The 27,766-nt window shown below is 40.8% G+C and overlaps 1 protein-coding gene across 1 annotated transcript in view; it reads right to left on the minus strand.

The window, feature by feature from the left end:
* The window catches only part of LOC117773404 (solute carrier organic anion transporter family member 1C1-like), a 37,552-nt gene extending 10,967 nt beyond the window's left edge, over positions 1 to 26,585 (minus strand). Inside the window, exons 1-9 of the mRNA XM_034605313.1 lie at positions 26,119 to 26,585; positions 20,961 to 21,133; positions 10,509 to 10,650; positions 6,709 to 6,841; positions 5,849 to 5,970; positions 4,863 to 5,009; positions 4,060 to 4,158; positions 1,283 to 1,531; positions 338 to 502 (exon numbers count right to left, since the gene is read on the minus strand). Coding sequence (XP_034461204.1) covers positions 338 to 502; positions 1,283 to 1,531; positions 4,060 to 4,158; positions 4,863 to 5,009; positions 5,849 to 5,970; positions 6,709 to 6,841; positions 10,509 to 10,650; positions 20,961 to 21,056 — 1,153 coding nt within the window. The 5' untranslated portion in view covers positions 21,057 to 21,133; positions 26,119 to 26,585. The remainder of the gene's footprint in view (positions 1 to 337; positions 503 to 1,282; positions 1,532 to 4,059; positions 4,159 to 4,862; positions 5,010 to 5,848; positions 5,971 to 6,708; positions 6,842 to 10,508; positions 10,651 to 20,960; positions 21,134 to 26,118) is intronic.
* Positions 26,586 to 27,766: the final 1,181 nt, after the last annotated feature.

A 27,766-nucleotide genomic window follows, 5' to 3' on the forward strand; every position in this document is an offset into this window, starting at 1 on the left:
ATTAGAGCACAGTCCTCCCTGTCTTTGATGATATCCTCTCTGCATCTGTTTGTGCTTCATTCAGCAAATGCAAAAATAACATCAATTAACAAAAAAAAACGTTGACTGGTTTATGTAAAGAAAATCTGCATTTGGAATTGTAAACATGGTTAATATATAATCAGTATAGTATTGTGTGCACTGACACAATATTTAATTTGAGTAAACTAGACCACATTCATGTTCTGCCACACAATGCAAACCAAGCAGAAACACCTCCCCCCCTTTTTTTCAGGTTGTATGTAACCCACGATTAATTCATGTGATGCATGCAGTATTGATGGAGAGCTTAGCACACCCATCAGGAAGTTGGCCTTTGAGGCAGACTGCCTGAAGTGCTGCTCGATGAACTTGGGCTTGTAGGTGACCATGCCGATGAGCGAGTTCAGCTGCATGATTGTCACACACAGGTAGATCAGATACACCGGGTGTCCCAGCAGAGTGCGCAGGGATGGAATAAAGTCTGTAGAGGGAAAAATACATAAATAATTGTGAGCTGGAACAAACGCCTGCCTGCAAAAGTTAAATATTAACATGTTAGAATGACTGCCGGATGTAGGGATCTCTAACTGCTGCTATGTAATGACATTTTCGGTTTACATGTACATGTACACGTACTAAATACTTTATATTTACATCTGTGACCTTTGACCACTGAGAACTAATCAGTACATTTTTGAGTCCAAGTGACAACTTGAAGAAATTCCCTAAAGCTAGACTTGAGATATCCTGTTCAATAAGCTAAAAACATATGAGGCCACCATTACCTTGACTTTTTACCTTTGACTACCAAATTATAATCAGTTCCTCCTTCAGTCCAAGCTAACGTTTGTATCAAATTTAAAGAAATTTCTTCGCAGTGTTCTTCAGATATTCTGTTCACAAGATCAAAAACATGTTCTGAACAGTCACAGTGACCTTGATTATTGACCTTTGACCACCAAATTCTTATCAGTTCATTCTTGAGTCCAACTAACTGTTATTTGTATCAAATCTGAAGAGATTCCATTGAGGCGTTCTTGAGATATCATATTCACAAGAATGTAATGGACAGACAAGCTGAAAACCTAATGCATCCGGCCACTTGCTATCATAGATGCAGAGGCATCTTGAAAGTAGAAAAAATATACACCATTGCATTTTATAGCCCGAAAATTTTCTACACACAGCATAGAGGCTGTAAACTTTATAATAATACACATTAAAATGTATATATACCACCAACAACAACCTCCATCCTCACCTTTGGCCATCTCTATAAAACTTGTATGTTCATCTGCTGGATACTTGTGCTTCGTGAGGGGGGAGTCTTTGATGAAGCTCGTCTGCTCTGGTGTGCACTTCTCTGGTCCCTGGGGCCCAGACATGGGCAGAGAGCGGGGGAGAAACCAGAATGGAATAGCAGAAAGCAGGGTGATGACCCCAGCTATGAGGTAGCCCAGCCACCAGGCCCCCACCCAGCGGGCATCTGCAGGGGTGATGGTGATAGTTTCTGTTTTGGGGGGGAAACAGAGGGTGAGAGGTAATCAATGATCAAGTAATGCTCAAGCTTACTTGAAATAGGATGCAAATATTCTCCCCCAACGTCAGCTGGGATTGGCTCAAGCCTCACTTCGACCCTCACAGTATAGAGACCATGAATGGATGGGTGGATGGATATCAGTCAATGCGTATGCTGTATGATTTAGTGCGACACTTCTATTTATAGTGAGATATGCAGGTTTTGAATAGCTCATCAGGATTTCTCGCGCCCATTGAACCTTCTCTCCACTTGACTGGATAACCAGGTGAAGGGATTCAGATATCGAGCACTGATACATATTCACCACATGATACAACATCAGAGGTCACCTGTATCAACATGCAGTTGGTCTTTTCGTTACCTCAGTTTCTGAAATAGAATGTGTGACTGAAAATGTTTTCCCCATCTTTATTCAAGAGCTTGGTCTTTCACTTTGAGAGCAGGATTTATTGATTTCACGTTCAGATTTCGTAATTCTTTCACTCAAACACGGCGCTCGCACTCAAACAGCCCCTGCTTGTGCTTAGATTCACTCCTGTCTTTGCCTAACCCGGACGCTGCTTCTGAGAGCCTGTGATCCAAGTATTTCATTGCGAGCGACTTCTAAATGTAATTGTTGTGCACATGACAAAAAAAGTCTTGAATCTTGAATCACAGTTTGAGCTCCAGCAGAGCAGAGCGCAGGGTTTTGAGGAAGAGCATTACAAAATCTGAAACATGATATCAACAAGTCCCCCTCTCAAACGTAGAGATGCTATTGAATAAAGATAGCAGGAAAAAAAATTGCTTCCAGACTTTTTCCAGTTGTATTCTCACATGGGCTCACTCTGACATTTTCCAAACATTTATTTTCTCCATCTTTTCCCTCCCTCACTCTGCAGTAGAGACATTAGAGGGATTTATATTTCCTCTCCCTCACCTGGCCTTGTTCATTAGCTAATTGATGCTAATCCTGTAGTCATTGAATTGTGCAGACACACACACACACACACACACACACACACACACACACACACACACACACACACACACACACACACACACACACACACACACACACACACACATATGCATGCACACGGACAGTGTTCCCGTGTTGTTGTATCTGATAACATCATGCCTCAGTTTTATGAATGACAAGAGCTTTTTCAGAGAAGAACATTTTGACCTGTGATGACATCGAAAGTACAGGTGTTACTCATAACATTAACAATAGACATGTCCTATTTGGGAACTGTTGGGTTTTCTCTACAAACTTTAAGGTCTCGACCTTATTATGTCAGGATTTGGCTCTTAAATTAGACTGAACAGAATATCTTTTATTACAATCGATTCTTCATTTTTACCATGGATTTTTGTGTGAAGCACTTTGTTACCTCGTTTAGATAAGTGCTATACAAATAAAGTTATTATTATTATTATTATTATTCCGAGAAAACTCCAGTAAACCCTAGCAGTGTGACAGTGAGGCTTGGTGAACAACAACCTGAAACCACAGTCAGCCATCACTAAATGTAGTTTTTCTGTGTAGTTTTCCTTCGGTAAAAATCTACATTCTCGGTCTTGGGAGAATGTTGCGTTTGCTTTAATCATATCTGATTCTGACTGCAGGTCACTGGAGAGGTATAGATTTTCCAAGGGCTCACCAATAAATATATGGCACCATGCTATCATGGCATTGGTTGCTTTATGGAACTGCTACATCCATTATGAAATTATAGAACAGATTACAAAGATGAAGACTAAATCTGATCAGAATAAATGTGGGATATAGACAAAAAGGTTTTCAATATATTTTAGTCAGAAATATATAGTGTCTTTTATAGGTAAGTATGATACTGTACTAATAGTTTTCTATTTTTATAACGTTTGAAAACGAAAATGAAATGAATGAATGAAATTGTATCTGTGTATCAGAAGTAATCTTGTGCATGCTTGTAAAAACAGGAAGCAGATTGTTTACTCTACAGTTGGTTGCTTAGTTACAGTACTACAAACACCAATGGTGAAAAGTAAGACCAGGGATTTATTTTCTTGCAACTGACAGTAAGTGTTAGAAACGTTAAGCATTCACCGCTGGTAGTCGAGGTGTGACTGATAAAAACAATCAGGCGACTGCGTCATCGCTTTCCTAACTTCTATGTTTCTGTTCGTCCAGACTACGAGGCAGTCTTAGAGTTCTCAAACTCAAATGTCTCCAGTAGCGTTTCCAAATTTCTCAGTTTTCGGTGTTTGAAAACACTTGAGCAGTGTGGACGCCAGGTATGAACATAGCAAAAAGGACATTTTAAAACTAAAACATAGCACTTTGGATGTAGCCGAAGTTCAGAATATCTTCCGTACAATTTAAGATGGAATAAGAACAATCAAATGTTCTCCAAATCCATTTACACAAGCCCATTTTGAGTCTATAGAATGGAGAGTCAATGACAGCAGCTCTGCATATTTACATAATGGTCCGAACTTAAAACGAAAAATGTGCTTGTGTTTAAACTCACCCATTTTTACAAATCCAATGTCCACGTAGATTTTGGCACACAGGGAGCCTAACAGGTATCCAAACACAGGTCCAACCACCGCAATGGTCTGCACACAGCCTGGGATGATGATAAACACAACGAGAAGACAAAAAAACACACAAACTGGTTAGGACTTCAGCTATTAAGAATTGAGATCCTGGAAAACAGAGCACTACACAGACAAATTACATCTGTTTTTAAGGGAATGACTAAGTAACATGATTTTTTTCATTCTTATCATTTGCTTAGAACTTAGATTTACTGCCTTGGTTGTTTGTTTTTTGAGCCAAAAACCGCTGTGGAACGTGAACAAATCTGGTTTTATTTAGTTTGCTCCTTCGTGTGGAGGCTGTGATTGTGTTGATGTGACTGTATTTGTTGAGACTTCACCTGTAATATCTCCTGAACAGTTTTAACTATCAGATCAGTACAAAAAAGCTCAGTGGTCAAATATCTTGGTCATCGTTTTATATAGCTGAACAGATAACGGTATGTACACTGACCTATTCTGTACATGTAAGTGTTCAACTGACGTCTGTAGAGGATCCCTGTCTGTGTACTGCTTGCCTATGGTGCAGCTATTAACAGATCAGTGCCTTGAGGAAGTTACTGTGTGTGTCTGTTACTGTTACACTATGTTGTGTTCTGTGTTTATCAGAAATGTGACCCACATGTTAGATCAGTCATAAGAAGCCCTATGTACATAGTGGATAGAAGTTGAGCGGAGCACTGATGCTCTTGTATTGAAGTGTATCTCTACCCCTGGGCGGTGCTTTTCTTACCCACATATAGAGCAGCATTCTCCTCGGTAGCAAAATCATCTATGTAAGAGATCCCCAGAGGCTGAACCGGCGTCTCTCCGATCCCTCGCAGGACATTTCCCAGGAGCACATAGATCCACATTGACAGGTTGGACTCACCTTCACAACCTGGAACAACGCACAAGTGTCATCACACATCTTCACTTAGTGTGTGTGTGTATGCGTGAGAACCATAGACTGTATATAAAGATGGGCGAAATGACAACTCCGCAAAAGTGAAGCCAAAGCATCTTGATTGTCCCCCGGATGCGACATAGCGGTGTATATACCTTTAAGACGGGGTGCGTCTCATTCACAGCTGATCTATCGCGGGAATGGCGAAATGCATCATGGGAAATGTGGTTTGTTTGTTTGTTAGTACTCATTGCCTGCAAACAAGTTTTTGAGGTAGCATCTGAGACAATGGGTGACAATGTGAGCGAGGGAAGCGATATTAAAGGTACGCCTGTGACGAAAACAACGGTGAAAACAACAATGAACAAGATTCCGACCCAGACCCATCATGTGTCTGTTGAACCACTGACCAAGGTTCAGTCAGTAAAAGACACGTTTAAGGGGGAGGGGGAAGAATACGGAGTTTGCTGGATTTTTTGGAACATTTTTTTTTGAATGGCCAAATGTTTAAGCTACCAAATGTTTTTTACTTCATGTCTCTATCTGCTTCAGAGACGGAGAAATTTAAGACTCTGGCTCCAAATGACGTCTTTGATGAAAAATGATTGTGTTAGTACCCGGGATATTTTGCCTTAATTTCTGAACAGTAGGAGGAAGATTGTGTTGTTTTACTGTATTTGTTGAGACTTAACCTGTAATATCTCCTGAACAGTTTTTATCAGATCAGAAAAGCTCAGTGGTCAAACATTTTGGACATCTTTTTATATAACTGAACAGATAATGTAAAGACGTGTCATCTGTCTTTATATACAGTCTGTAGTGTAAACACTCACCCTTGGCTGGCACTTCCGGCAGTTTACCATCTCGGGTCAGGTCAGCTGCTGAACCCACCGGACATGGAGACGGATTAAGTGTTGAGTTCGCTACCCACCGCACCGAGGTTTCAAACTCATAGCTGAACACAAAACACAGAGGGAACTGACATGAAATTTAAAAAAAATGCCAGTAGATTTAATAAGTTACAAGCAACAAGGGAGAATTCCTTTTGGGGAAAAGTGAAAATCCTCCAGAAGCAGCTTCAGTCAGACTCAGTGAAGCATCAAAGTGTTTGGACTGCTGCAGGTTGACCTAGTTACAGTTCTACACCACGTACACTAATACATGATTTGTGTGTGTTATCTCAGACTATATACATGAGAGGTAAAACGTAAAATAAGATAGGCGATGATATTTCCTGCGGTATTGATTCAAACATCCTGTCACAGAAATCTAGCTTTGATCTGTCTTTGATGCTAATGCTTTGTTTTTGAGACTTTACTTAAATGGTTGGTGATACAGTATGTAAAAAATCGTGTTTAAATGCTTGGATAACAGACCCATTATTGTTTGTCACAGCTTGTAAAAGAATGAGATGCACATGTAAACAACAATTTCTGTCTTGCCCAAAGCGTTTATTTTTTTATTTTTAATCTCTGCTTCCGTCAACAGACTTAACAGACAAACATTTTGTGCTGCATAGCTCCTGTGCAGCTGTTATTGATACATTGGAACAGCAAGTATAACTTATTTTGTATCTCAGTGCATTCAAATTTTTTCTTAAATGCAGTGAAAAATAAGTTAGATAGAGACTGTTATTTGTATTTGTATATTTGAATTCAAACAAGAATCAGGCCCATTGGCTCCTCTTACTCACCGTCCAATGATGAAGTGAGGCAGAGCGATGATGAAGGTGCCGATGGACATCAGCACACATCCCACTGCGATGATCTTTGGCCGATGGAGCTTTGCCCCAAAGTAGCTGACGAAGGCTATCACCAGCAGGTTACCTGATAGGAAGGAGGCGAGGACAGAAATAATTTGGATTTTAAAATACTGTTGTTTACCCCTCATGCTGAAGAGGCAGCAGGAGTTAAAGCAGTATGATACGTACGGTACAGAGCTGGATGTGGCTCTGTACAGTACACTGGCCAAGTACTCCTCACTAATATCTGTGCACAATTACACCATTAGATTTCACAATAAGTGAAGTGGTGGAGCTGTTGCTTCAAGTAGGCACTCAGTAGGGTTCAAACCTCTGCCAAAGCCGAACAGTCCCCTTATAAAACCACATTCAAATTCACTAGATCCAGATTTTGCACACACTCATAAACATCATCATGTTCCATGAAATATTCTCTAAGAAATAAAGGAAAATGTTGAAAGAGGCCATATTTCACAGTATTAAAGAAAGTGAAAAAATGTCCTGGATCTGCCCCCTGATCCGGATCTGCAACAAAATTGAATGGGTTCTTCCATGACACATACCACATCCTTCCACCAGGTTTCGTGCTGATCTGTTTAGTAGCATTTACACAATCTAAACTAACAAACAAACAACCCCAAACAAACAAACATGAAAACAAACAAACAAACATGTAAACATAACCTCCTTGGCGGAGGTAAAATTGAATAAGTAAATTTATATGCAACAACAAATGCAATGGAAAAGCAAACTAAAGTCTAAAGAACAATCTTCCAAATTTAACACTATACTTAAATATTTAATAATTCCTGCCCCTGGATGTACATTGACGTCTGCATTGAATTGTCCTGTGAAAGGTATCACATGGAAAACCTTGAGCTATACACAGTTGGACATGAACTCTCTATTGTCACATTTCAGTGCATTTTGGTTATGACCAGTGACACGAAAAACTCATGTCGTATTGCCACGACCCTTTTATAACTGTAAAGATTGGTTTGATGAGATGACGTCAATCTGTTGAACAATCCTTCAGCTGCCGTCACAATGGGTGTGTGTGAGAGAGAGAGAGAGAGAGAGTCGACCATCGGCAAATGTCATGTAATCATGAGTAGAAGGACATGTGCAACCTTTAAGTGAACTTATAAGAAATTCTTAAAAGTAATTAAGTCTTCCCTAGTATACATGGTAATTACAGTGACTCTTGTACATGAGAGGTATGTACAGTGACGGAGTTTACTTTGTTTATCTGAAAACTACATTGGAACATGTATCTGTAAAAACCTGGAACATGCTAAGAATTATTCATGCAGCATTTGTACAACTCTGCATGAACATCAGCAGGGTCCTACAGAGGTCAAGTATCTAATGGGATCTTTTTATGAGTCAGCCATCATTATTACATTTCATTCTCCCCATTATTATCATTATTACTCTTTATATTGTTTTATTTTTTCTTTCCCACTCCTCCTCTGCCCCTTTGTTTTCCCTCCACTCTGTTCTCCTCGCTTGTTTTTCGCCCTTTCCCTCCATTTTTCTTTCCGCTTCACGGTGCCCTGCTCTGCCTCTATGTTGCCTCAGCAACGATCCTATAGAAAAAGCTTGTTGCCTAGGCCACGTGTTTTTCAAGGGAGACGAAGAAATGGAGAGATATCCAGGGTATTCAGGCTCTGGCTGCGTGACAGGTGTCGTCATCACCTTTTGTCTCCTCTGGCAGATACCCATAACCATAATCAGAGCATCAGCAGGTCACACACTCGCTCACAATGTTATTGAAGGAAAATGTGAATTATTCTTTCTTAATCCTATGATGTCAATGTGGGCTCAAACAACCTGTCTGACAGTAAAGGAGCAAAGGTAGAATGAGAATCTCTTTGGGTCTCTCGCTCTGTAACCTATATAACCTGCATTTCCTGTTTGTCATTTGGCGGCTGCCTTTAGGCAAAGTGATTGACAACTGAGGGACGACAAAAAGCTCCAGTACAATAGAAGAGCTTGACGTAAGTAAAAGTGCTACATCTGTTCATTAGGAGAGGAGGGTTAGGAGATCAGGTCAGGAAGTTCACTGCAAATGCACAGTAGAAGTGCTAGTTAGGCATTTGAGGAGAGAAGGTGCTCTCAGAAGAGATCAATCTGCAAGAAGTGTAGCTAGAGAGGGACGCCCCTGCTCCGATAGCACTTCCCTGCTCATTCCAGCATCAGTGGTGCAGCGGGCAGAGGCAGGATGTAATGTATTAATTCCGCTGTGCAGATCACATGATTTTGTTAACAGCACATTAGCAACAGTGTCGGCTCTTATCACCAGAAACTCTCTCGACATCTTTGTCGCTGTCTTCTACGTCTATGGCTCCGCTTTTTCATCAGGAGATATTTGTTATCTTTTTATTTTGGGCATATTTGCGTCTGTCACTCGCTCACGGTGAATCCAGCGGAGGATCTCTTGCCGTGTTCTCACATCTGCTCCTGTGGGCTTTCTGCGGACTCTCTGGGGCCAGGTGGAAAGAGTCTGCAGAAAGTCGTTCACACGTTCACATCCTGTGGAGACACTGCAGAGGATCTCCGCAGCTCAGTGCATGTGTGTAAGCAGCTTATGTGTCATAGACATGCAGAGATTCATGCTGAGACTGGGGTCATCTGGTGGATCTAACAGGTACACCGAGAAGAGTAGTTTATACACAAGACATTGCCACTGAATGGGCTGTACTGCTCTGTAAACCAGATCTACTATCTAGCTGCACATTTTCACAAATTAAATCTGTGGTTTGATCAGGAATTTATTCAATGAAATAATCCGACTACCTGCTTTATGCACAGTAACCCCTTAAGGATTCATATTTTTGATGTTTAGATTGATTTAACCAGAGCTGCTCTGTTTACGTGAAGCAACGTTTTATAAGAATGAAAAGCATCCACAAAATGTCTGACCTCTGAATCTTTGGACCCTGCGGTGGATTGGGCATCTTCACAGGCTGTCTACATCACCTCTTGTCCAATGTGATCATGTGAGCAGGGATTGGCTCCAGAACCCGACAATAACGTACAGGATTAGTGACTTAAAACAAAATTGATGACTGGATTAAACTATTTAATCTTTCTCAACTTGAGTTTTACATACGAAGATGATTGAGAGTGGCAGCAGTAAGGGAAACAGCTTTTTTGGGCCTTTTTAAACCAACTACTTAAACGATTAAGTGTCCTTAAGATCTAACCTACATTACCAGTGGGAAAAGCAGTATTGCTCATGCATGTGATATTTGATAAATGTCAACACAGAAATAGGGAGTTTGTGTCTGGCTTACACAACAAATTATTTTAAGTATTGCCTGCAGGGACCGTCTGCTCGTAACTGATTCACATGTCAGATAAAAGCTTGTAAATTGCTTATAATTCTCATGTCATAAGATTCAATGAAACAGTATCGAGAAACTATTATAGCATCACAAAACCTTCCAAATTCTAACTCTCTGCAGCAAAAGGACAGCTTGGAGACTCTTTGTGTCCCTGGTTGACACTATGACTCACCAAACACACGCACACACACACACACACACACACACGTATAGCCTCACACACACACACACCTGTCCTCTTCTTGGTAGCCTGATGAATCCTTTATCCACAGCGTGAATATCTCTGTGACCCATTCATATTTCTGTCCCAAAGACAGAAAGAGAGGAGGGAGGGGAGCCCATGACACCCGGGCGGTAAACAGAAACAAGAGAATAAGAGCAGTGACTGGCAGGCCTACTCACCTACCTCGAAGCTCCCATCAATGACACCTATTAGGTAACTGGGGATGTCAAAGCGTCTCTCCAGCTGAGTTATTGTGCTCTTCATGTAGCTCCCCGACAGAGCCTTTGCAAAATAGGCAAAGGACAGAGCCACCAGAAACATCTGGGAAAAGAGCGAGATGAAAAAAAGAACAAAACAAAGAAAGGGGTTAATATGCACAGCAGCGTTAAAACAACACACACATTGTTTGTACGTCATTATCACTTATCTACTTGATTGTGGGATGTGTTTTTGTCCACAAAGAGCGGAGAGAAGAGGAAGCACTTGTGTGATATCGCTGCGGTCGCCACTGTGCATGAACTCCCTTCATTAACCTACTTTCAGAGGTCGAACATTCAGTCATTAAGAAGTGTCAGCGTCGTAGTAATAATTAGATTCAGATGAAGGAAAGGGCTTTGGAGTGGGAGGAGAGAGACGGAGATGAACACAGTGTGGGTTGGAGAGTGTGAACTGAGAACGACTGCGGACAAATGAATTTACTGATAAAAGAGGTAAAGTAGTCCATATACGATAGCCATAATACAAATTATAAATTACATATACCTATAAATAGATGGTGATAACTATAGCTGAGATAAAAAAAAAAAGGAATCCCCTGTGTATTATCATGTTGATTGTTTTAATTTGCTTCATAATGAGACAGCAGAACACTGAGTAGGTCCAGGTCAACAACTCTCACAGTCATGACTAAATGCAATCTAATAAACACATCCACTCAAAGTTTCATTATCAACATCCAAACGGGCCTAAAACCTACTCAAAGAACAAGAAGGGGTTTCCAACGGGCAGGAAATATAAAAACTAATGAAAACAAAATGAACAAAATGATAAAATGGGTTGACTAAGATCTGTAGAAGTTTTTACATTATAAAACGGACACAATTAACAGACTGAATTACTTGCGCCTTCCTCACCACTTCCAACACAAGCAGGACATAAATATCTCAACATCGCCAGACTTTTTTATCAGAGCAAAGCCATTTTCATATATAAACTCTGGTTTTGCAAAATTTAGTCAAGAGGTCCTCTGCATTTTTGCCTTTCCCATATGAAGAGCGCAGCAGGAAAATCTGTCCGGGTAGAGAATGCAGTAAGGACATGACGTATACATACTCTGCTTATATCATATATTCTTTTAATCTTCTAAGTGAATAGCACCTCTCTTGCATCATGAGATATTTTTATTCTTCCAGTTTTACATCCATCACGAGTTAAAAATGTCGTCACCCGCTGTGAATTTTCAGGATATTTTCCTGGTGAATTCTCACATGGACCCACTCAGACATGTTCCGGACATTTTACTGGCGAGCTGGCAGGAAATGTACAGAAAATGTCTGAAGCAACTGACTGGACATTCTTCCACTTGCTGTTTTCTTCCACAGTTTCAGTGGTCTATCTCAAATGTGATCAGTCTTTTAAATGTTTCTACCCCTAATGATCAAAATGTTGCCGTTGTTTCAGACCTGAAACAACATGATCCAATGACTGAATGAAGCCAAAATAGTTCTATATATAACTTAATTAGAATTGTGCCAAACAAATGTAAGTTGTAATCCTAGATCAGTGGTCTCCAGTCTGCAAAGACCCAGTAAACACAACCAGCAGAAAACAGCGCTGAACTTTCAGTAGCAACGTGGAAATGAAAAGACACAACAATAATTTGGACTGTGTGATCCACCGCTCCAAGGTTACCATGGTTCCCCCACTGCGTGGACATTTTCAGGACTTGATAAAGGTAGCTTCTTGCCCCGAGGCGGTGATATTATTAAGATTTTTCGAATTTTGGATTCAAGGAAAAAAATAACAAAGATTTAAATAACTCCTACCATCAGTTTTCTTTATATCTGCAGAATTGTATGAGTTAATGTAGCATTTTTACACTTTGGGATGTTCAGATTTTTGTATTAAGTGATTAGATAATTAATACCCAGTCTACAAATGATGTTGAAACATGCCACTCGCTGTGTAAAACCAGGCTTCCTGTGAGATGTGTGAGAAATGAAAACAAATTGGCATTCAGCATGGTCGACTGGTTTAATCTAATATACAGTCACATGTTTGCCTATAAAAGCAAATCCTCCCATATGGTTTGTATTCTCTGTCTCTGTCTGACCTTTCCACCTGTGACGTCTGAAGCAAAGAAAATAAATCTCTACAGAATGAAGTCCACTCTGTCTGACTCCACTACACAGTATTTCTACAAGAAATGTGTTGCTGATTTCTGATTGTTTACTTAGTAGAGATAATTATGAATTTATGAATAAAGCATGCTTTATTAACTATGTCATTCTAATAAAAAATGACACATTATTTTACACATCTTTTATTCAGGTATTTAAGAAACATCTCCCCGTCAAGCAAAATGTAAATGCACTAATTTTAGATTATGGGTGAAGGAAAGTTTCAATTTCAAGTCTAAGAAAACACATTTATTAAAATTTGTTTTAATGCAACAACCTGTTCCAACAACACATACAGACCCGCAGGAACCTGCAGTGGAGAATTAGGATGACATCAATTTTATATAAAATAATCCTAGTGATGTTTTAACAAATGATCCCATGAGGGAGTTAATGTCTAACACTATACAAGTGTTGGGAAAAACTAACTCTGAAGAAGAAGAGTTAATTTGAACTCCAAAAAGTGTCAATAATTACACTTAATTAGTGTTATGGTACTAACTCTCCAAAAAACATTAAATTAACACTTTGTGGTGTGGACCCTTCAAAAGAGTTGAAATAAAATCTGACAGAGTTATTTTGGGTATGCTGATTTTGCTGTGAGGTCATGTATTCGTCTGTGTTTCTTCGTTAGTCAGCAGGATCCTGCAAAAATTACACAACCAATTTCCATGAAATTTTGTGTGGGGCCTGACCCAAGAAAGAACTCATTAAATGATGGTGTGTATCCAGGATTTTTTTTGGTAACTTTCTTGCACATTGTGAGGTAGGACGATTTTCCATATTTTCATAGATTTTTCCAAGCATAATTCATGGATCTTGATGACGAAACATAACAGATGTTTAGGGAACTGTTTCTAGTTATTTGTGTGTGTGTGTGTGTGTGTGTGTGTGTGTGTGTGTGTGTGTGTGTGTGTGTGTGTGTGTGTGTGTGTGTGTGTGTGTGTGTGTGTGTGTGTGTGTGTGTGTGTGCAAGAAAACCCCAGTTTTTACATGGTCATAATGCTTTTCAAGCAAACCACCCTCTTCTTAAATCTCTCTTTTTTCTATTGCGTTTCTTTATTTTTCTCGACATCCTTCCTCCACATTCACTTCTAATCTCTGCGTCGACACCTTCCTTTACAGTTTGCATGATGGAGACATAACAGTGGTTTCGCGTCAGTGATTTCACGGAGCAGAAGAAGAATAAAATCTCTGTATTGTCTATAGCCTGAGTATCTGAGATCCCCCTCTGTCCCCCTGGACACTTGTTAATGTTGTGTTTTCTAGCCTTGTTCCTGACATGAATAAAAAGCAGTACACATGAGAATCATGTTACACATGACAAGGCAACAGACATACACGGTCATAGAAAGAACAATGGCTGTAAACATTATTTACATACACAGTAAACAAACAGGGTATATCCCAACACTCAACAAGAAATTAGCATCGAGGACAGTTTGACCTTTGGACCATTTAATGGCAGCGTAATAAGAAGCAGCTGACTGTACTACCAGTGCTGGTGAAACCACATTAACAAAGTTAGAGAGGGAGCCATCTTTAAGTACAACTATTTTCAGCATGTACAAAAACAATAGTATGATAATCAGGAGTTTGAGATACTTTAGGAGAAACAGTTTGTCTTATCCCTGCTCCTCTCCTCGTTCAGAAACTTTGTGATGTGTGCGGGCCTGTCAATGCAAACAGACTTCTTTTGAGATCATGCTGACCACTAGGACAGGCTGCAGGGCTTTTATCGAAAGTAGTTCATCACATGTGCATTTCCTGGGGGAGGGGGGCTTCACTCGCACGCAAGCATGCATACATGTATATTTCCCTCCAAAGCAAGGATAGGCTTTTATAATTACAATTCCAGGCTATCCTCATTCATTCTAATGGTGGGACCTGGGAAATTCAAGGTGGTCTTGATGTGAAACTTGTTAATAATTGAAGTTATCCTCATCGTGTGCAGCAGCAATGGGAATTGAGTCGACATCAGTGTAGCATTTTTCATTTTTCTTTTAAAACTGCATGAGACAGTTCATTGTGCTCGAGCTAACTCAAGCTTTTGCACCAACAGTGTCAGTTTTGGTGGCCATAAGCAGATTAGTAGCAGATTAGTTCCCATTTGTGCCAATTCAGTTATTTAGTGGCTCACAAAGACATGGTTTGTACCAGAATGGGTTTGCTGAGTGGAATACAGACATAAAAAATCACTCTTACTTGAAAAGATGATTTATTTGTACAATTCTGTGTTCTCTCATATAATAAACTCCTTAAATGTATACTTTTAATGGGCTGCATTGCTTTTTAAGAGAAAGGGAACTAAAAACTGATTAAAACGGCTGAAGCACGTTAGCCCCTAGCACAACCATAATTCAGATTTTTGGTTATTGGTGATGGTATTTGCTCTCTAGGGTTTTGTATTGTTTGGGTTTTTTAACGATACTGGTGTGAGTAGTGCCAGAACTGGGAAAAAAGTAAGAAAAAAAAATCTCTCTACTACCTATATATTATTAATATTACATTATTAATGTTTCATATCTGTTGTCAAACACGTGCTGTCAACACTGTTGAAGATGAGAACGGCTTTTGTATTGCTAAGGCAAATTAGAAAGTTGAAAGGTAACATATTAATCCTAAATATACAGATATCAATAAGTACAGAACTCTTAGCAAATTTACATCACAAAATCACAAAATAGATCAAACCTAACCCGACTACGCTAATTCAACACTAAACAATAGTTTCAGGGCTTAGTACAGGAAAATACTTCTGCTCCAAACTCGTCATCTATTGTCTCCCCACCTCTCGGCCGGACGCCAGGTGCTTCAATCATTTTGTCGTCTGCCTCCCTTTACACAGAATTGTTTTTCAAACCTTTGCTGCACATCCTGACCTCAGAAACCTTTCCCCTGATAAAAAGCATAAGTTTATAAGTACAATGTTATCTAGACACGTGCGGTGATATGTACGTTAAGCAGGGAAACTATTTCACTCCAGACCATGGAAACTGAACTGAAGCACAGAAATCTGCTTAAAATTTTGTAGAAGCCAATTTTTGTACGCGGGGACAGAAATCCTTTTCTCTAACAATTAAAGGCTTTATGAACAATACCATCTGCACTACTGAAACGACTAATCCCATTATATCTAAGTAAAGTCACTCTTTTGTTGATGGTCTTTGAGAGCTTAGTCTTAGTGGAAGACTATTTATGCGGCACTATAATGTACCATTATTTAATCTTCTGTAATTACAATGCAGGCACTGTCCCAGTGAAAATTGCTTTACTTGCAATGTGTATAAAATTTCAACACAACTACACTCCAGCACCTAGAGTCAAAACCTGGGCCAATATGCCTGTCAAGGGAAATCATTTTGCGAGAAGGGGGGATTTTGTTACCTTTGAACAGAGCCAGGTTAGCTGTGTTTCCAGTGTTTGTGCTACGATAAACTAACCAGCAGCTGGCTATAGTTTCATGTTTAGCAAACACATGTGAGAGTGGATTCAAGCCTCTCATCTTACTCTCTGCGAGAAAACAAACGTGTGTTTTCCCAAATGTCAAACTCCTGTTTTAAATTACAAATTGCCCAGGAGAAGCTGGAGTTGCAGCGCCATGCAAAGGTAAGATTATCCCCGTAAAACATGTCCAGGTCATAATCACATGCCAGCAGCGAAATCCAAATATAATCTGTCAGACAACACCCCTGTATTAAAACCTTGTTCTGTTACAGATAAAAGTGACAATGAACGCAGGTACAATAAATAAATTATCTCAGTCAATGACTTTTGTAAAGGACTGGAATTACTTTTATAGAGTAAAACTACTGTACACACTGAATCTGTGCCACACACACAGACACACACACACACACACAATCATAAGTATACACCTAATCCTAACCCCTTTAACCTTATTCTAAACTAAACCTAATTCTAACCCGAACACCAACTATTAAACAAACTCAAACAGCCCTAAAAAGTGAAGACCGACCGGAATGTCCACTCTCCGAATTGTCTATCTCCAAAACGGTAGAAGAAAAAGTAACTATAAAATACATAATACCTTAAAGGGGACATAGCATGCCCATTTTACCACAAGTTGATATGGTTCCTTGGGGTCTTAATGAAATGTCTGTAACATACTTTGGTCAAAACACCACAAGGATCATTTAAAACAGCCCTCCACAGAGTGACCTGTTTTGAGTGCCTGTTCCTTTAAATGCTAATGAGCCAGCTCCCCCCTCCCCCCTCTCCCCCCATGATTTTAAACGATATAAATTACATATTTTATATGATATAAATTATCAAATATGCATCCCATACTTTGTATTCCCCTTCTGTTGTCCTGGAGTTTTAATTTTCCCAATCACATAATTAAATGTCCCCCTCTGCCCATCCACTACAAGCACACAAGCAGACAGACAGAGAGAGAAAGAGAGGGGTGGGGGGGGGGACTATGAAGACCATCATTTACCCCCGAACCCCGACATTCAACGGGTACAACAACAAGCGGAGAAAGCAGAATCGCGGGCTGACCTTATATATATATATACAGTCTATGGGGCTGACCAGCGGAGAAATGCACGTCCCGTGTGAACAGCCAGGCGGCTGCGCGCTTGAGAACGCCGCTGCGCTGCCTCGCAGCGGCGCTTCCGCGTCCGGTGTAAACCAGGCGTAACTACTGTAACCCGGCGTACAGTAGTGCTGAACACTGCGGAAGTCTTCCACACAGCTGGCAGTGTGGAAGACTTCCACAGTGTTCAGCACTACTGTACGCCGGGTTACAGTAGTTACGCCGGGTTAACACCGGACGCGGAAGCGCCGCCTGGCTGTTCACACGGGACGTGCATTTCTCCGCGCTGGTCAGCCCCACACTGCGGAAGTCTTCCACACAGCCAGCAGTGTGGAAGACTTCCGCAGTGTTACAGTAGGGCTGAACACTGCGGAAGTCTTCCACACTGCTGGCTGTGTGGCGCTGACACAAATTCCAGCTCACGCACGGGAGAGCGAGCGGTCGCTCCCGAGCAGCTGCTGCAGCCTCCCAGTCCCAACGATCCAGACAAATGCCACATGTGAGTGAATCGCGGGCTGACCAGCGGAGAAATGCTCGTCCCGTGTGAACAGCCAGGCGGCTGCGCGCTTGGGAACGGCGCTGCGCTGCCTCGCAGCCTCGCTGCCTCCGGTGTAAACCCGGCATAATGAGTGTGGGGGGACGGGGGGGATGAGGTGGGGGGTGGGCCAAGACCATGTAGGGAGACTTCCAGTACCTTGTTACGACACAAAACCCAGGAAGCGCAATCGAGTCGCTCAAGCATGACGTTTCTGACTTAGAGGAACCATAACAAAACGCGCGAGTGTTTTTTTCCCAGAGTTTTTGGGTTGGTAGACATGCCAGATACCCACATTAACGTGTAGAAGCACTAACAAAGTGGAATTTGCATGCTATGTCCCCTTTAATAAGAAATGAATGAGGAAAAAAAAAAACACAGGGTCATTGTTGCACCCAAGTTCTAGTCTTAGTGATGGAATTAACAAAAAGCAGAGAATAACATTGAGCATCGGATTAGAGTCGAAACAGGCTGTGTCATGGCCCACCCAGCCGGTCAGGGAACCAAACAATTCTGAAAAGAAATAAGAGTCTGACCTGCCACTGCAGTCTGTATTATGATAAGCTGCTCAAGCACCATTGTCTCATGTCACTTTCATGTGGAAAAAGGCAACAATGGTGTCTGATCTCATTTAGGGCTTTGCTAACTTTTATGTTTTTGGCAGAGGAAATGGTTACAGGCGGTTGACTCTTTGCTAAGCCCCTCCCCTCCCTCCCACGTCCAATGTCGAGTCACAACCGTGATTAGGCGCGCAAGATGCCAGAGGTTACTTGTGTCACATTTTCCGGTCTCACATTCTCTAGCAGCTGACTGGCCTAAAGACGATCACTTTAGAAAGGGTGCTCCTATCAATCAGTTACTGATTCGATGTATGGATCAAACCATAATGTGGGAGCAAGAACCTGGCGCAATTTAGTTGGATGATTTAGTTTTGCAAGCTGTGAGCTGAAACATGTACATAACTGGACAAGTGTTTAGAACAACTCATTCTATCTTGTTTAAGTGAAATTCAAGCTGTTCGAGTCCAGTGAATACTGTTACATGGGTAAGGGTTAGTAATTTCTTCAAAAAAAAAATAGACAAATTATATTGCTAATGTAGCTCTAAAATACTCATTGTAGTCCTTCTTGTCATTTTAATGCTAGAGCCTAATTGTTTTGTGTTCTGCTATGTTCTCTTACCGCAGTGATTTACATCAAAATTACTAATGACACCTTCGCATCACTTCCTGTATGGGTTTCACGCTACATGTGTTTTAATCTGAAGGGACCTAGGGAAATCAGGTTGGCAAAAATGGGGGAGGAGAAGAGAGGGAGAGACCAGGAAGAGCTGTGCAAATTTATAGTGATAGTGACAGCCATGCAACTGCCTTGTTTGAAAATTCATTGACATGTAAATAAATAAATAAACTCCCTCTGCCTTGTAAGATCATGTGAAGCTCCAGACAGCAACTATTGCTCACTTTGAGGTAAGATTGTGTTGTCTACAGGCTTTTCATGAATTAAAAATTAACTTTGAAGACTCAGATTTTATTGACTTTGACAAGCAACAACAATGGAGACTTGATCTGTTGTGTTTTGTTTGTGACCAAAAGGAAGGAAGGAAGCATTAGCACTGTGCAGCCATGTCTTGTCCCTGACAAATTCCAGGAAAAGGTGAGGCCCATACCTAAAAGCAGTACCCTTATATGATGATCCTGTCCTGTACTCATGAACTGAAGGAACTGACATAATTGCCATGTGAAGTTTAACTGATGGGATTGGATGAATAGAAGTACAGAAGCAGGATTCAGTTAGTCTGACTATGGACTAATGTCTTTACATTAAGACCAAGAGTTCATGGGTATAAGAAGTACAGTGTCCCTCATAGACACAGACACAGTCCAATTGTTGACTTGTAGGGCTGTTGCTATAATCTTGTTACTTAGTTAGTTCTGATCTATACACACACATCTACTTTCACTTCAGCATACACACTAATTGGGCATATGACTCCCCAGGATTTACCTGCTTAGTGGTGCTTGCTCACTGCTTTTTATTCAGTCGTAAATAAGACAATGTTCCTAATTGTTTGTGATGTGTTCAAGCAACTACATTTGCAGTGAGTTCTTTTTTTCCAAACATTTATTTAGTTGTTCAACTTTATTAAATATGATTGATAATGTGGGACAGCATGGTTGGGTAATATGGTACAGTCATTTAAGTTATCTAAATGGGGGAAATATGCATTTAGTGACTTCCTGAACTAAAACAAAGATAAACTAAAAAGATGCAGCATATGATCTGCACTTGTCAGACAAGAGTTAATGGAAAATGTTCCTGTCAGACTGTCCCTGTCTGCTTAACCTGATTGTCTTGTTAGCTAACTAGCACATAATCAGTTTGCTCTCTAGACAGAGATGATCCAAAAAGCACAGAACAGTCTCTGTCCTGTGGTCTGCAGCCATTTCACCAAACATGTGGAGAAGACAAAGGGGGTTATCAATGATGATGGGTCTCTCCCCTGCAAGTACTGAATTGTACTCACCACCCACAGAAAACACTACTCATGAAACACATGAGTAGCCCAGCTGATACTTCCAGGATATCATGATGTCCATTGACATCACAATATCCTACATTTGCATAATTCACACTATTCTACACTAGTGAGTATGACAGACTGCAGAGGTCGAGATTTCCTACACACGCTGGTAGTGGTTGAGCAGTCACAACAAAATGGGCCATCTGGCCAATCAGAGCAGACTGGCCTTTGGTTGGCGTGGGGCCTTAAAGAGACAGGAGCTAAAACAAAAGCGTTTCAGACAGAGGCTGAAAAGAGGAGCTGCAGCAGTGGACAGTTTGAGGAAGGTGATGCGTTTTCAGAGCATTACAGCAGCTGTTGATTGTTTGTCTTATCAATTTAATTTCAATGTTTAATATGAGGTTCTTTAGACATGTTTGTTTTATGGGGAAATGTTTCAAATGTATGAAAATATTTTGTTGTTGCTATAAGACTTGTGTGTCTGGTATACTTTGCTTGGATTGATCTTTTGCTGAACATGTTTATTAATACGAAAAAAAGTAGTTGAACAACAAAAATAAACAAAAGTAAAATATACAGAGTCGAAACTGTCACAACATGTTGGATTGTGTACCTTCAGGCTGGTGCAGGCAGAGGAGCGGGGTTTTCTGGCGGCGCCGTCACCGCGTCCATTCTCCTGCGTGTGTCCTTGCTCAGCTCTGTCCTCCATCCTCCAGAAATGTCTCCGTGTCTCCTTAACAGAAGTCTCCCACGTAATGTAATTTCTTGGCACTGATGCATGCAACCCTGCAAGTGGATAATTCAAGCATGTGACCCACTTCTCATCTTCGGCACAAAAACAGAAACATGTCTACAGCAGTCGGCAGAGGAGAGAGGAGAGACAAAAACACACAAACAATGTGTCCCTGTATTTGTTCTGGAGATCTTCAGTCTCAAGTCACAACTAAAAAGTCAACATGGAAGTGACGCATGCTATTTTTGTTCTTTTTTCAGAACAACAGATGGTTGTTTTCAGTTAACCATTTAAAAACCAGTGTCAAAAACTAAACATTCCTACTTATCAGCACTACATTGTTCAGCCAGTAACCGGCATCATGTGACCAAATTAAATAAGGCATAAACTGTGGTCGCGAAGCGTTGTAAACCCTTAAGCTTTTGAACCTCAATGCTGAATATTTATTTATTCATATGCATGAACCAATGAGAGGAAGAGCGCTCTGATTTACGGTCAGTGTAGGAAACTTTGTATTCAACAAAGACCAATCATTTAATTTGGACCAAAATAAAATGACTGGCTGGTGTACGTGTCTGTAACGAACCAACCTGCCTGCCTGCTCGCACCCAGCCCGAGCTCTCACTGCACATGACCTGAGACTTCAGCCGGGAAGGCATACACCGCTCAGTGACGATTGTCAGAAGTTAGCTAGCGATTTACAGAAGCGTTGGCTTCTAGCTGTTGTCAAGCAGTGCACGTTCATGTGTTTTGGGTGTGTAACTTTGATGAGAGGGTTGATGGGAGGGATGTATCGTTTTTTTTCAAAGTAAGCTTGCCCTTGCTAGCTTTTCAAGGATTACCAACCCTAGCTTTAAGGTACAATAATCATCTAGACTAGGGTGCAATTGTTCACCGTGTTATTACAGGAAGAATTAAACATGTGCATGTACCATAGACTGTGTATAAAGATAGATGACGTGACTGCTCCCCAAAAGTAAAGCCAACGACAACGAGAGGAAGAGGAGACGCGTTGTCTATCTTTATATACATCTTCACTTCAGTGTTGTGCAAAACTGATCAAACATGCATTTGCAGCAGCACATTCCTGAGCCAAACTATGCAGTATCCGTGCAGTGCTTGTGAGCAAGGCCCAAGCATGACTGTACCACTCTCGGCTGAGCTCTCTTGGCATCTTGGTCAACTGAGTGGCTCGAACAAAGAAAAGAATGGCTGCATGTAAAACTCACATATGCTAACTATTCAGTGGTTTTATAGCTCCTGTGTAAAGTTGGAGCTGTTGCTGTTTGAATTCATCTTAGGAAAAAGAAGCCTGGATGGTTTCTGATCTGATTCCTTTTGTTGCTGTTTGTCTCGATGGCTGATGCACAAGCAACACTTCTAGTGAATAGTTTTTTTTTTTTTATATACGCATTAAATCTATGTGATTTACTCATTAGAAAGGTGTAAAACTAATCAAATGTAAATCGCTGTGACGCAAATCTGGCTGTATAACTGATTACGATCTATTATCCACCAGATCCAAGCTGCAGGGAGGTTTTAGTTAGTCACTGTTGTCTGCCACTGACGGCTGATCATTTGCAGTCGAGGTAAATTTAGATTTTGACATTTTTGAATGGAAGGAACTGTTTGAACTCCTACATTGTGCATGATCATTATTGTTCCAGTCAATTGTAGATAAAGCAACAAAACAAAAGTCTTATATCAGCAGATTTGACCTCCTTCTTACGTTTCCTTTCATCTCGTCATTCTTTTTCTTCCATAATGACCCCTTTCTTTCCCTGTCTTTCTAACTCCACACATTTGTCTTGCTTATTTCACGTCCTCTCCTCCCCCCTTGGTCCATTTCCAGCGGTCATGTGAAACAGTGAATGTAATTGCCCCAGGGGAGCGACTTATTGTTTGCTATGCAGCAAAGAACACTGTCAGAATAGCATCACCATATCTAACAGTGAAAATGCCACTGGTGCTGCATGTTAACAAACATGTTTGCAATTATTTCGCCTGAATGACTTTTCTGTGTTCAGGACCAGAGCAGACCAGAGGAGCTGGCTAATCGCAACAGGTTTGACCTACATTCAAATTAGACCGATAGCAGCTCTAAGAAGACCAATATAAAGCATTGGTGTACAGAGGCAGCAGGTTTTAAAATATGATACATTAGTTCTTCTGTACCAAACTTACACTTGAACCTTAATCCCTGGAAATCAGAATAGAGAAGGGCAGTCCTCCCTTCATGGTTAAATTGTTTCCAAAGAATAAATAGCTGATCACAAGCATTCATTTTGCTTTGCTCCCTTCATTATTATGAAATCATAATTTTAAGAATTGATATAAAGCAGTTCTTAGTAAGTTACTGTCTGAAGATGATGAAAGCTTCTGCGAATCCGACCCAAAATGCAAACTTTTTAAGATCATAATGAATGAAATTAAATATCTATGTCAAGTAAGACAGATAAGATGAAACTTCAGTTTCCCAGAATTACTTCATCGTAATTGAAGAAGAGGTGAATGAGCCTAATAGAGAATAATCCCAGAAACAGTATGTTATCTCACAGGCAGAGACTGTAGGTAACTAAAGTCTTTCCCACAGCACAGCAGCTGAGCTGTGCTGAGACAAATTCTGTTGAGTCAAGAGTTACTGTCAGTTATCAGTCCCACACTGGTTTTGTTTGTAGTTTTCTTTCATATTATCTTAGTTAGATTTCTCAATATATAGTATATATCAACAAAACAAAAAGCCACAAGTATATAGGCTACTTTACAAAACAAAGGTCTTATTTGTAGATTTATCACAGTATGCTAATATCAAATATGTAGAGAAAGAGCTACAACACATGGAGACTATGATATAATATTTTCACACGTAATATTTTGATGTATTTAAGACTTTTCAAGGACTAAAATTCTATTGATTGAATATTTAAGTTTTTGTTGACTTTTTAAGACCCTAGAGAAACTATGCTAACACAGAGTAAGTTCGCAATGATTCCTGAAAAATGAACTCAGAAAAAAAAGTTGCAGCTTTGAGAGGCAGCAGCCTTAAAGGCCACTTGTAAACATATTTGCATATTGAAGAAAGGTGCTGGATATTGTCCCCATATTAATCCCTTTTCTCTATAAACAAAGACCGGAAATAGCATTAGATACCATTTTAAAATCAGCATCATCATATCAAGTATTTCCAGCACTAAATGATTGAAGTAATTGATGAGCTAAGTGTTTGTACTTCACCAGCCCAGCCTCCTTTCTCATGTCTTGCTTATAAAATTAATATCCATAAATATTATTGTTCTCTCTTTCTATACTATTCTCAATCTCTCTCCATAGTATATTGTCTGTAGATTGCTGTAGTGTATACCTTTGGATTGGTGGATATTACTCCCTGCTGAATCTGTAGCATGGCAAGAAGCTGTAAACGTTCATGATCTTCAGTGTTGCCAATTGGATTTAATGAGAAATAAGAGGTGCAAACCAGAGCTATAGAGAAAATAATACTTGGCAACATGAACTCCACAGGTATCCATGTTCTGACAATGACTGACCCCTGCCAGGACGGTTGGGTTTAAAGGCGGAAAGATGATGGTTTAGATTTGTGGTTGGAGTTTGAAAAATGTTAGATTTAAGTTTGGTTACATCAGCTTCACCGTCTTGGCTATGGTTGGAACACCATTTCAGTTAAATCTCAGTGCTGCTGATGGTTGAGGTACAGCTGATTTCTGCTTTAATTATCCATGTTTATTTGTTTAAGCACTAATGGATTAGTACTATGATCATGTGAAAGAAACCCAGGACTCACATGTATGTATCGGAGCCTTCAACTGAAATTCTTCTTCAATGGAGTGACGCCATGCATTGCAGAACTGGATTATGACTCTGTTGCGCCACGTTGGTCACACTGTAAATGGCAGAAGTTGAGCACGCCAACACTTTTCATGCTACACTGGAGGCACCTGCCAATCAAACACTCAAGCTCCTAGCCAACCAAGCTGTGTTAAAACGAAAGAGGCAGCAGAGGCAGGTAGCTAATCTGGTGCGTGTTCATCTGGTTGTGGATTTTATTTCCCGTGTACTTCTCCTTAGCATAACATTCATAGCTAGCATGGCACATTAGCTTTAAAGCTATGGTGTGTGTCCAAAGGATGAAACTGTGAATGTTGTCGTTACAACGATTGTGCCAGCACCAAGCGTTGGGCACACCAACCATCAAGTGTTAATGCAACGCATAGGCGTGAGTCCAGCACAAGAGCTAAATCCTATAGTCTGACATAGTGACTATTACACTATTAGTTAGTTAGTTTGATAGTTAGTTTTATTGTTTATTGAAGAGGAACTTCAGTTCCTTCTCATTGACCATTCACCTTCATAAATTAGCCTAAGGTCCCGTTGAACAGACAATTGAATAACACTTCACAAACTGTATGCATCATTGAACAGCAACAATATAAATACATAGCATTGATGGACTGATAAACATAAAAGGCTTTCAGGCAACAGCAGCCAGATAGTTTGCAATGACTAACTATTGAGGTCTGGTTCTGTCAACACTGGCCATGAAGGTGTCAACCACCAAGGTTTTCAAGGTGGGAACTGGCAAATATCACTGTGTGTGCATTTTGTGGGAACAGATGGAAAACAAAGAGTGGTTGATGGTTAAGATACATTTTCAGGTCATTAATAAGACCTTTCTTAGCACTTCTACGGGCCAGAATTTGATGGCAAATATAAAGCCATGTCTGAAGGTACAAGAACAGGTGCAACAAGTTCCCACTGACATTTTATAATCTCTCCAATAAACATGGAGTTTCACACGTCATGTAACAGCACTGGGAACATTCATTGGAACAAACAAAGAAAAAACGGCCTTTTAAAAGAGGAGTATCTTATCAACTGAACAAAAATAAATGCAACAACGTCAGATTTTGACAACATAATAAAATAGATCCTAGAAACAGCAGACTGCTTGAATCATTGAGTCATAGAGCTGGAGTAATTACCCACCAGTATGTTTGTCAGGTAAATAGACAAACCAACTTACCTCACTGTCCCGTCCAACATCCACCGCGATTACTAGAAGGTCCAGGGGGGAGAACAGCCAATCGGGAAACGCAGGTGTAACCTCCGGTCAGCCGGCCGCGGTCAAACCTCTGACGCGGATGGGAGAGGAGGAGAAGCGCCGGCTCTTATCGCGAATGCTCTGACACCGACTTGCACCTTCAGAGTTCATCTCCAGCCCACTTCGCGCTTCACCCCGAGGCGCACCGGAGCGGATCACACCGGGATCTCCCGAGACAGCATGTCGGTGTGTGTGTGTGTGTGTGTGTGTGCCGGTGGTGAGACGCGGTGCGTAAAGAGACCTCTCCGCAGCCGCCGCGCAAAGACTCAGATGGACAGACTTCAGTAAAACAATACGCACAGAAAGAGAGGGAGAGAGAGGCTCGTCTTTACTCTGCTTGTCTCTCTGTCTGTCTCCTCAACCTCTGTCTCCCTGCCTCCCTCCCTCTCGCTCTCTCTCTGTTTTCTCCCCCACCCCACCCCTCCCTCCCCCCCCCCCCCCCACCCCTCTCCCCCCCCCCCCCCCCCCCCCCCCCCCCCCCCCCCCCTCTCTCTCTCTCTCTCTCTCTCTCTCTCTCTCTCTCTCTCTCCAGCCCCTCTATACCTCCCTCTCTCCTCCTCCCTCCAATTTCTCTACTATTCAAATGAGCTTTATATGGACCATACAGCCATGCACTCATAATGGCTGCTGTGTTGTCATTAATCAGCTTTACAGAGGGGATTCATTCTCCTGCAAGATCAGCAAATAAGGATGTAGTAGTCCAACCGTGAAAGGAACTTCCATCAGATATCTGTTCCCATGTTTGGTTTGTTTTGATCACTGATCTTCTGCTGTGTATCCCCGTCTTAATCGGTGCTCTTCTTTCATGGCAGCACAGTCTCATATCAAAGTCCTTCCCTGCAACTTTCTGTGATAAAATGTCCACACATGCCAAATTTAGAACAGGCACATGGTGGTGTTATATCATGACGTTCTGCATTACACAAGGATGCTCCAGTTTTTTGTAATTATTTTTTACTCTAGATTGAAAGTTAACCCACAAGCAATAAGCTAGGTTGGTGTCTTCAGTCAACGCTGGAGTTAAATGACTGATTGGTAACAACTTTGTTTACAGTGCCAACAAACCAAGAACGGAAATAATAATCCGATTATCAGACACAAATATGCAAGGGAAGTTAAAACACTGATTTCCAACATGGTCCTTAAATGTTAAAATGACATAGAAACATGACATTACTTAAACATAATCTAATCTGCCAGATGACACGAAAGGTCATAGAAAGAAAGTGGGTTTTCATCCTAAACTTCCCCTTTAAATAGTCCCTCCAATCAATTGGACCCTCACCTCAGGAAGAACCATGTTTCTCTCAGGGGTGTGTGGCTCTCTAAACTAAAACAGACAAATCTTAATTGTGTCGCCAGGTCAACACATGCAGAGAAAACAAAACTGCACCTCATGGAAACTTATTTCATTTTGTAAAGAAGTATCATAATCTAACCCTAATCATATACCAAAGACAGCCAACTCGTTAATGGTTTAACCCAAGACATCATCAATGATGTCAGCAACTAGGAAGTGTTTAGTCAACGCCCACTTTCACCTCCTGGAGCAGCATGGTGTTCAGGTGAG

This window comes from Hippoglossus hippoglossus, chromosome 13 (genome assembly GCF_009819705.1).
Source record: "Hippoglossus hippoglossus isolate fHipHip1 chromosome 13, fHipHip1.pri, whole genome shotgun sequence".
Classification (NCBI taxonomy): Eukaryota; Metazoa; Chordata; class Actinopteri; order Pleuronectiformes; family Pleuronectidae; genus Hippoglossus; species Hippoglossus hippoglossus.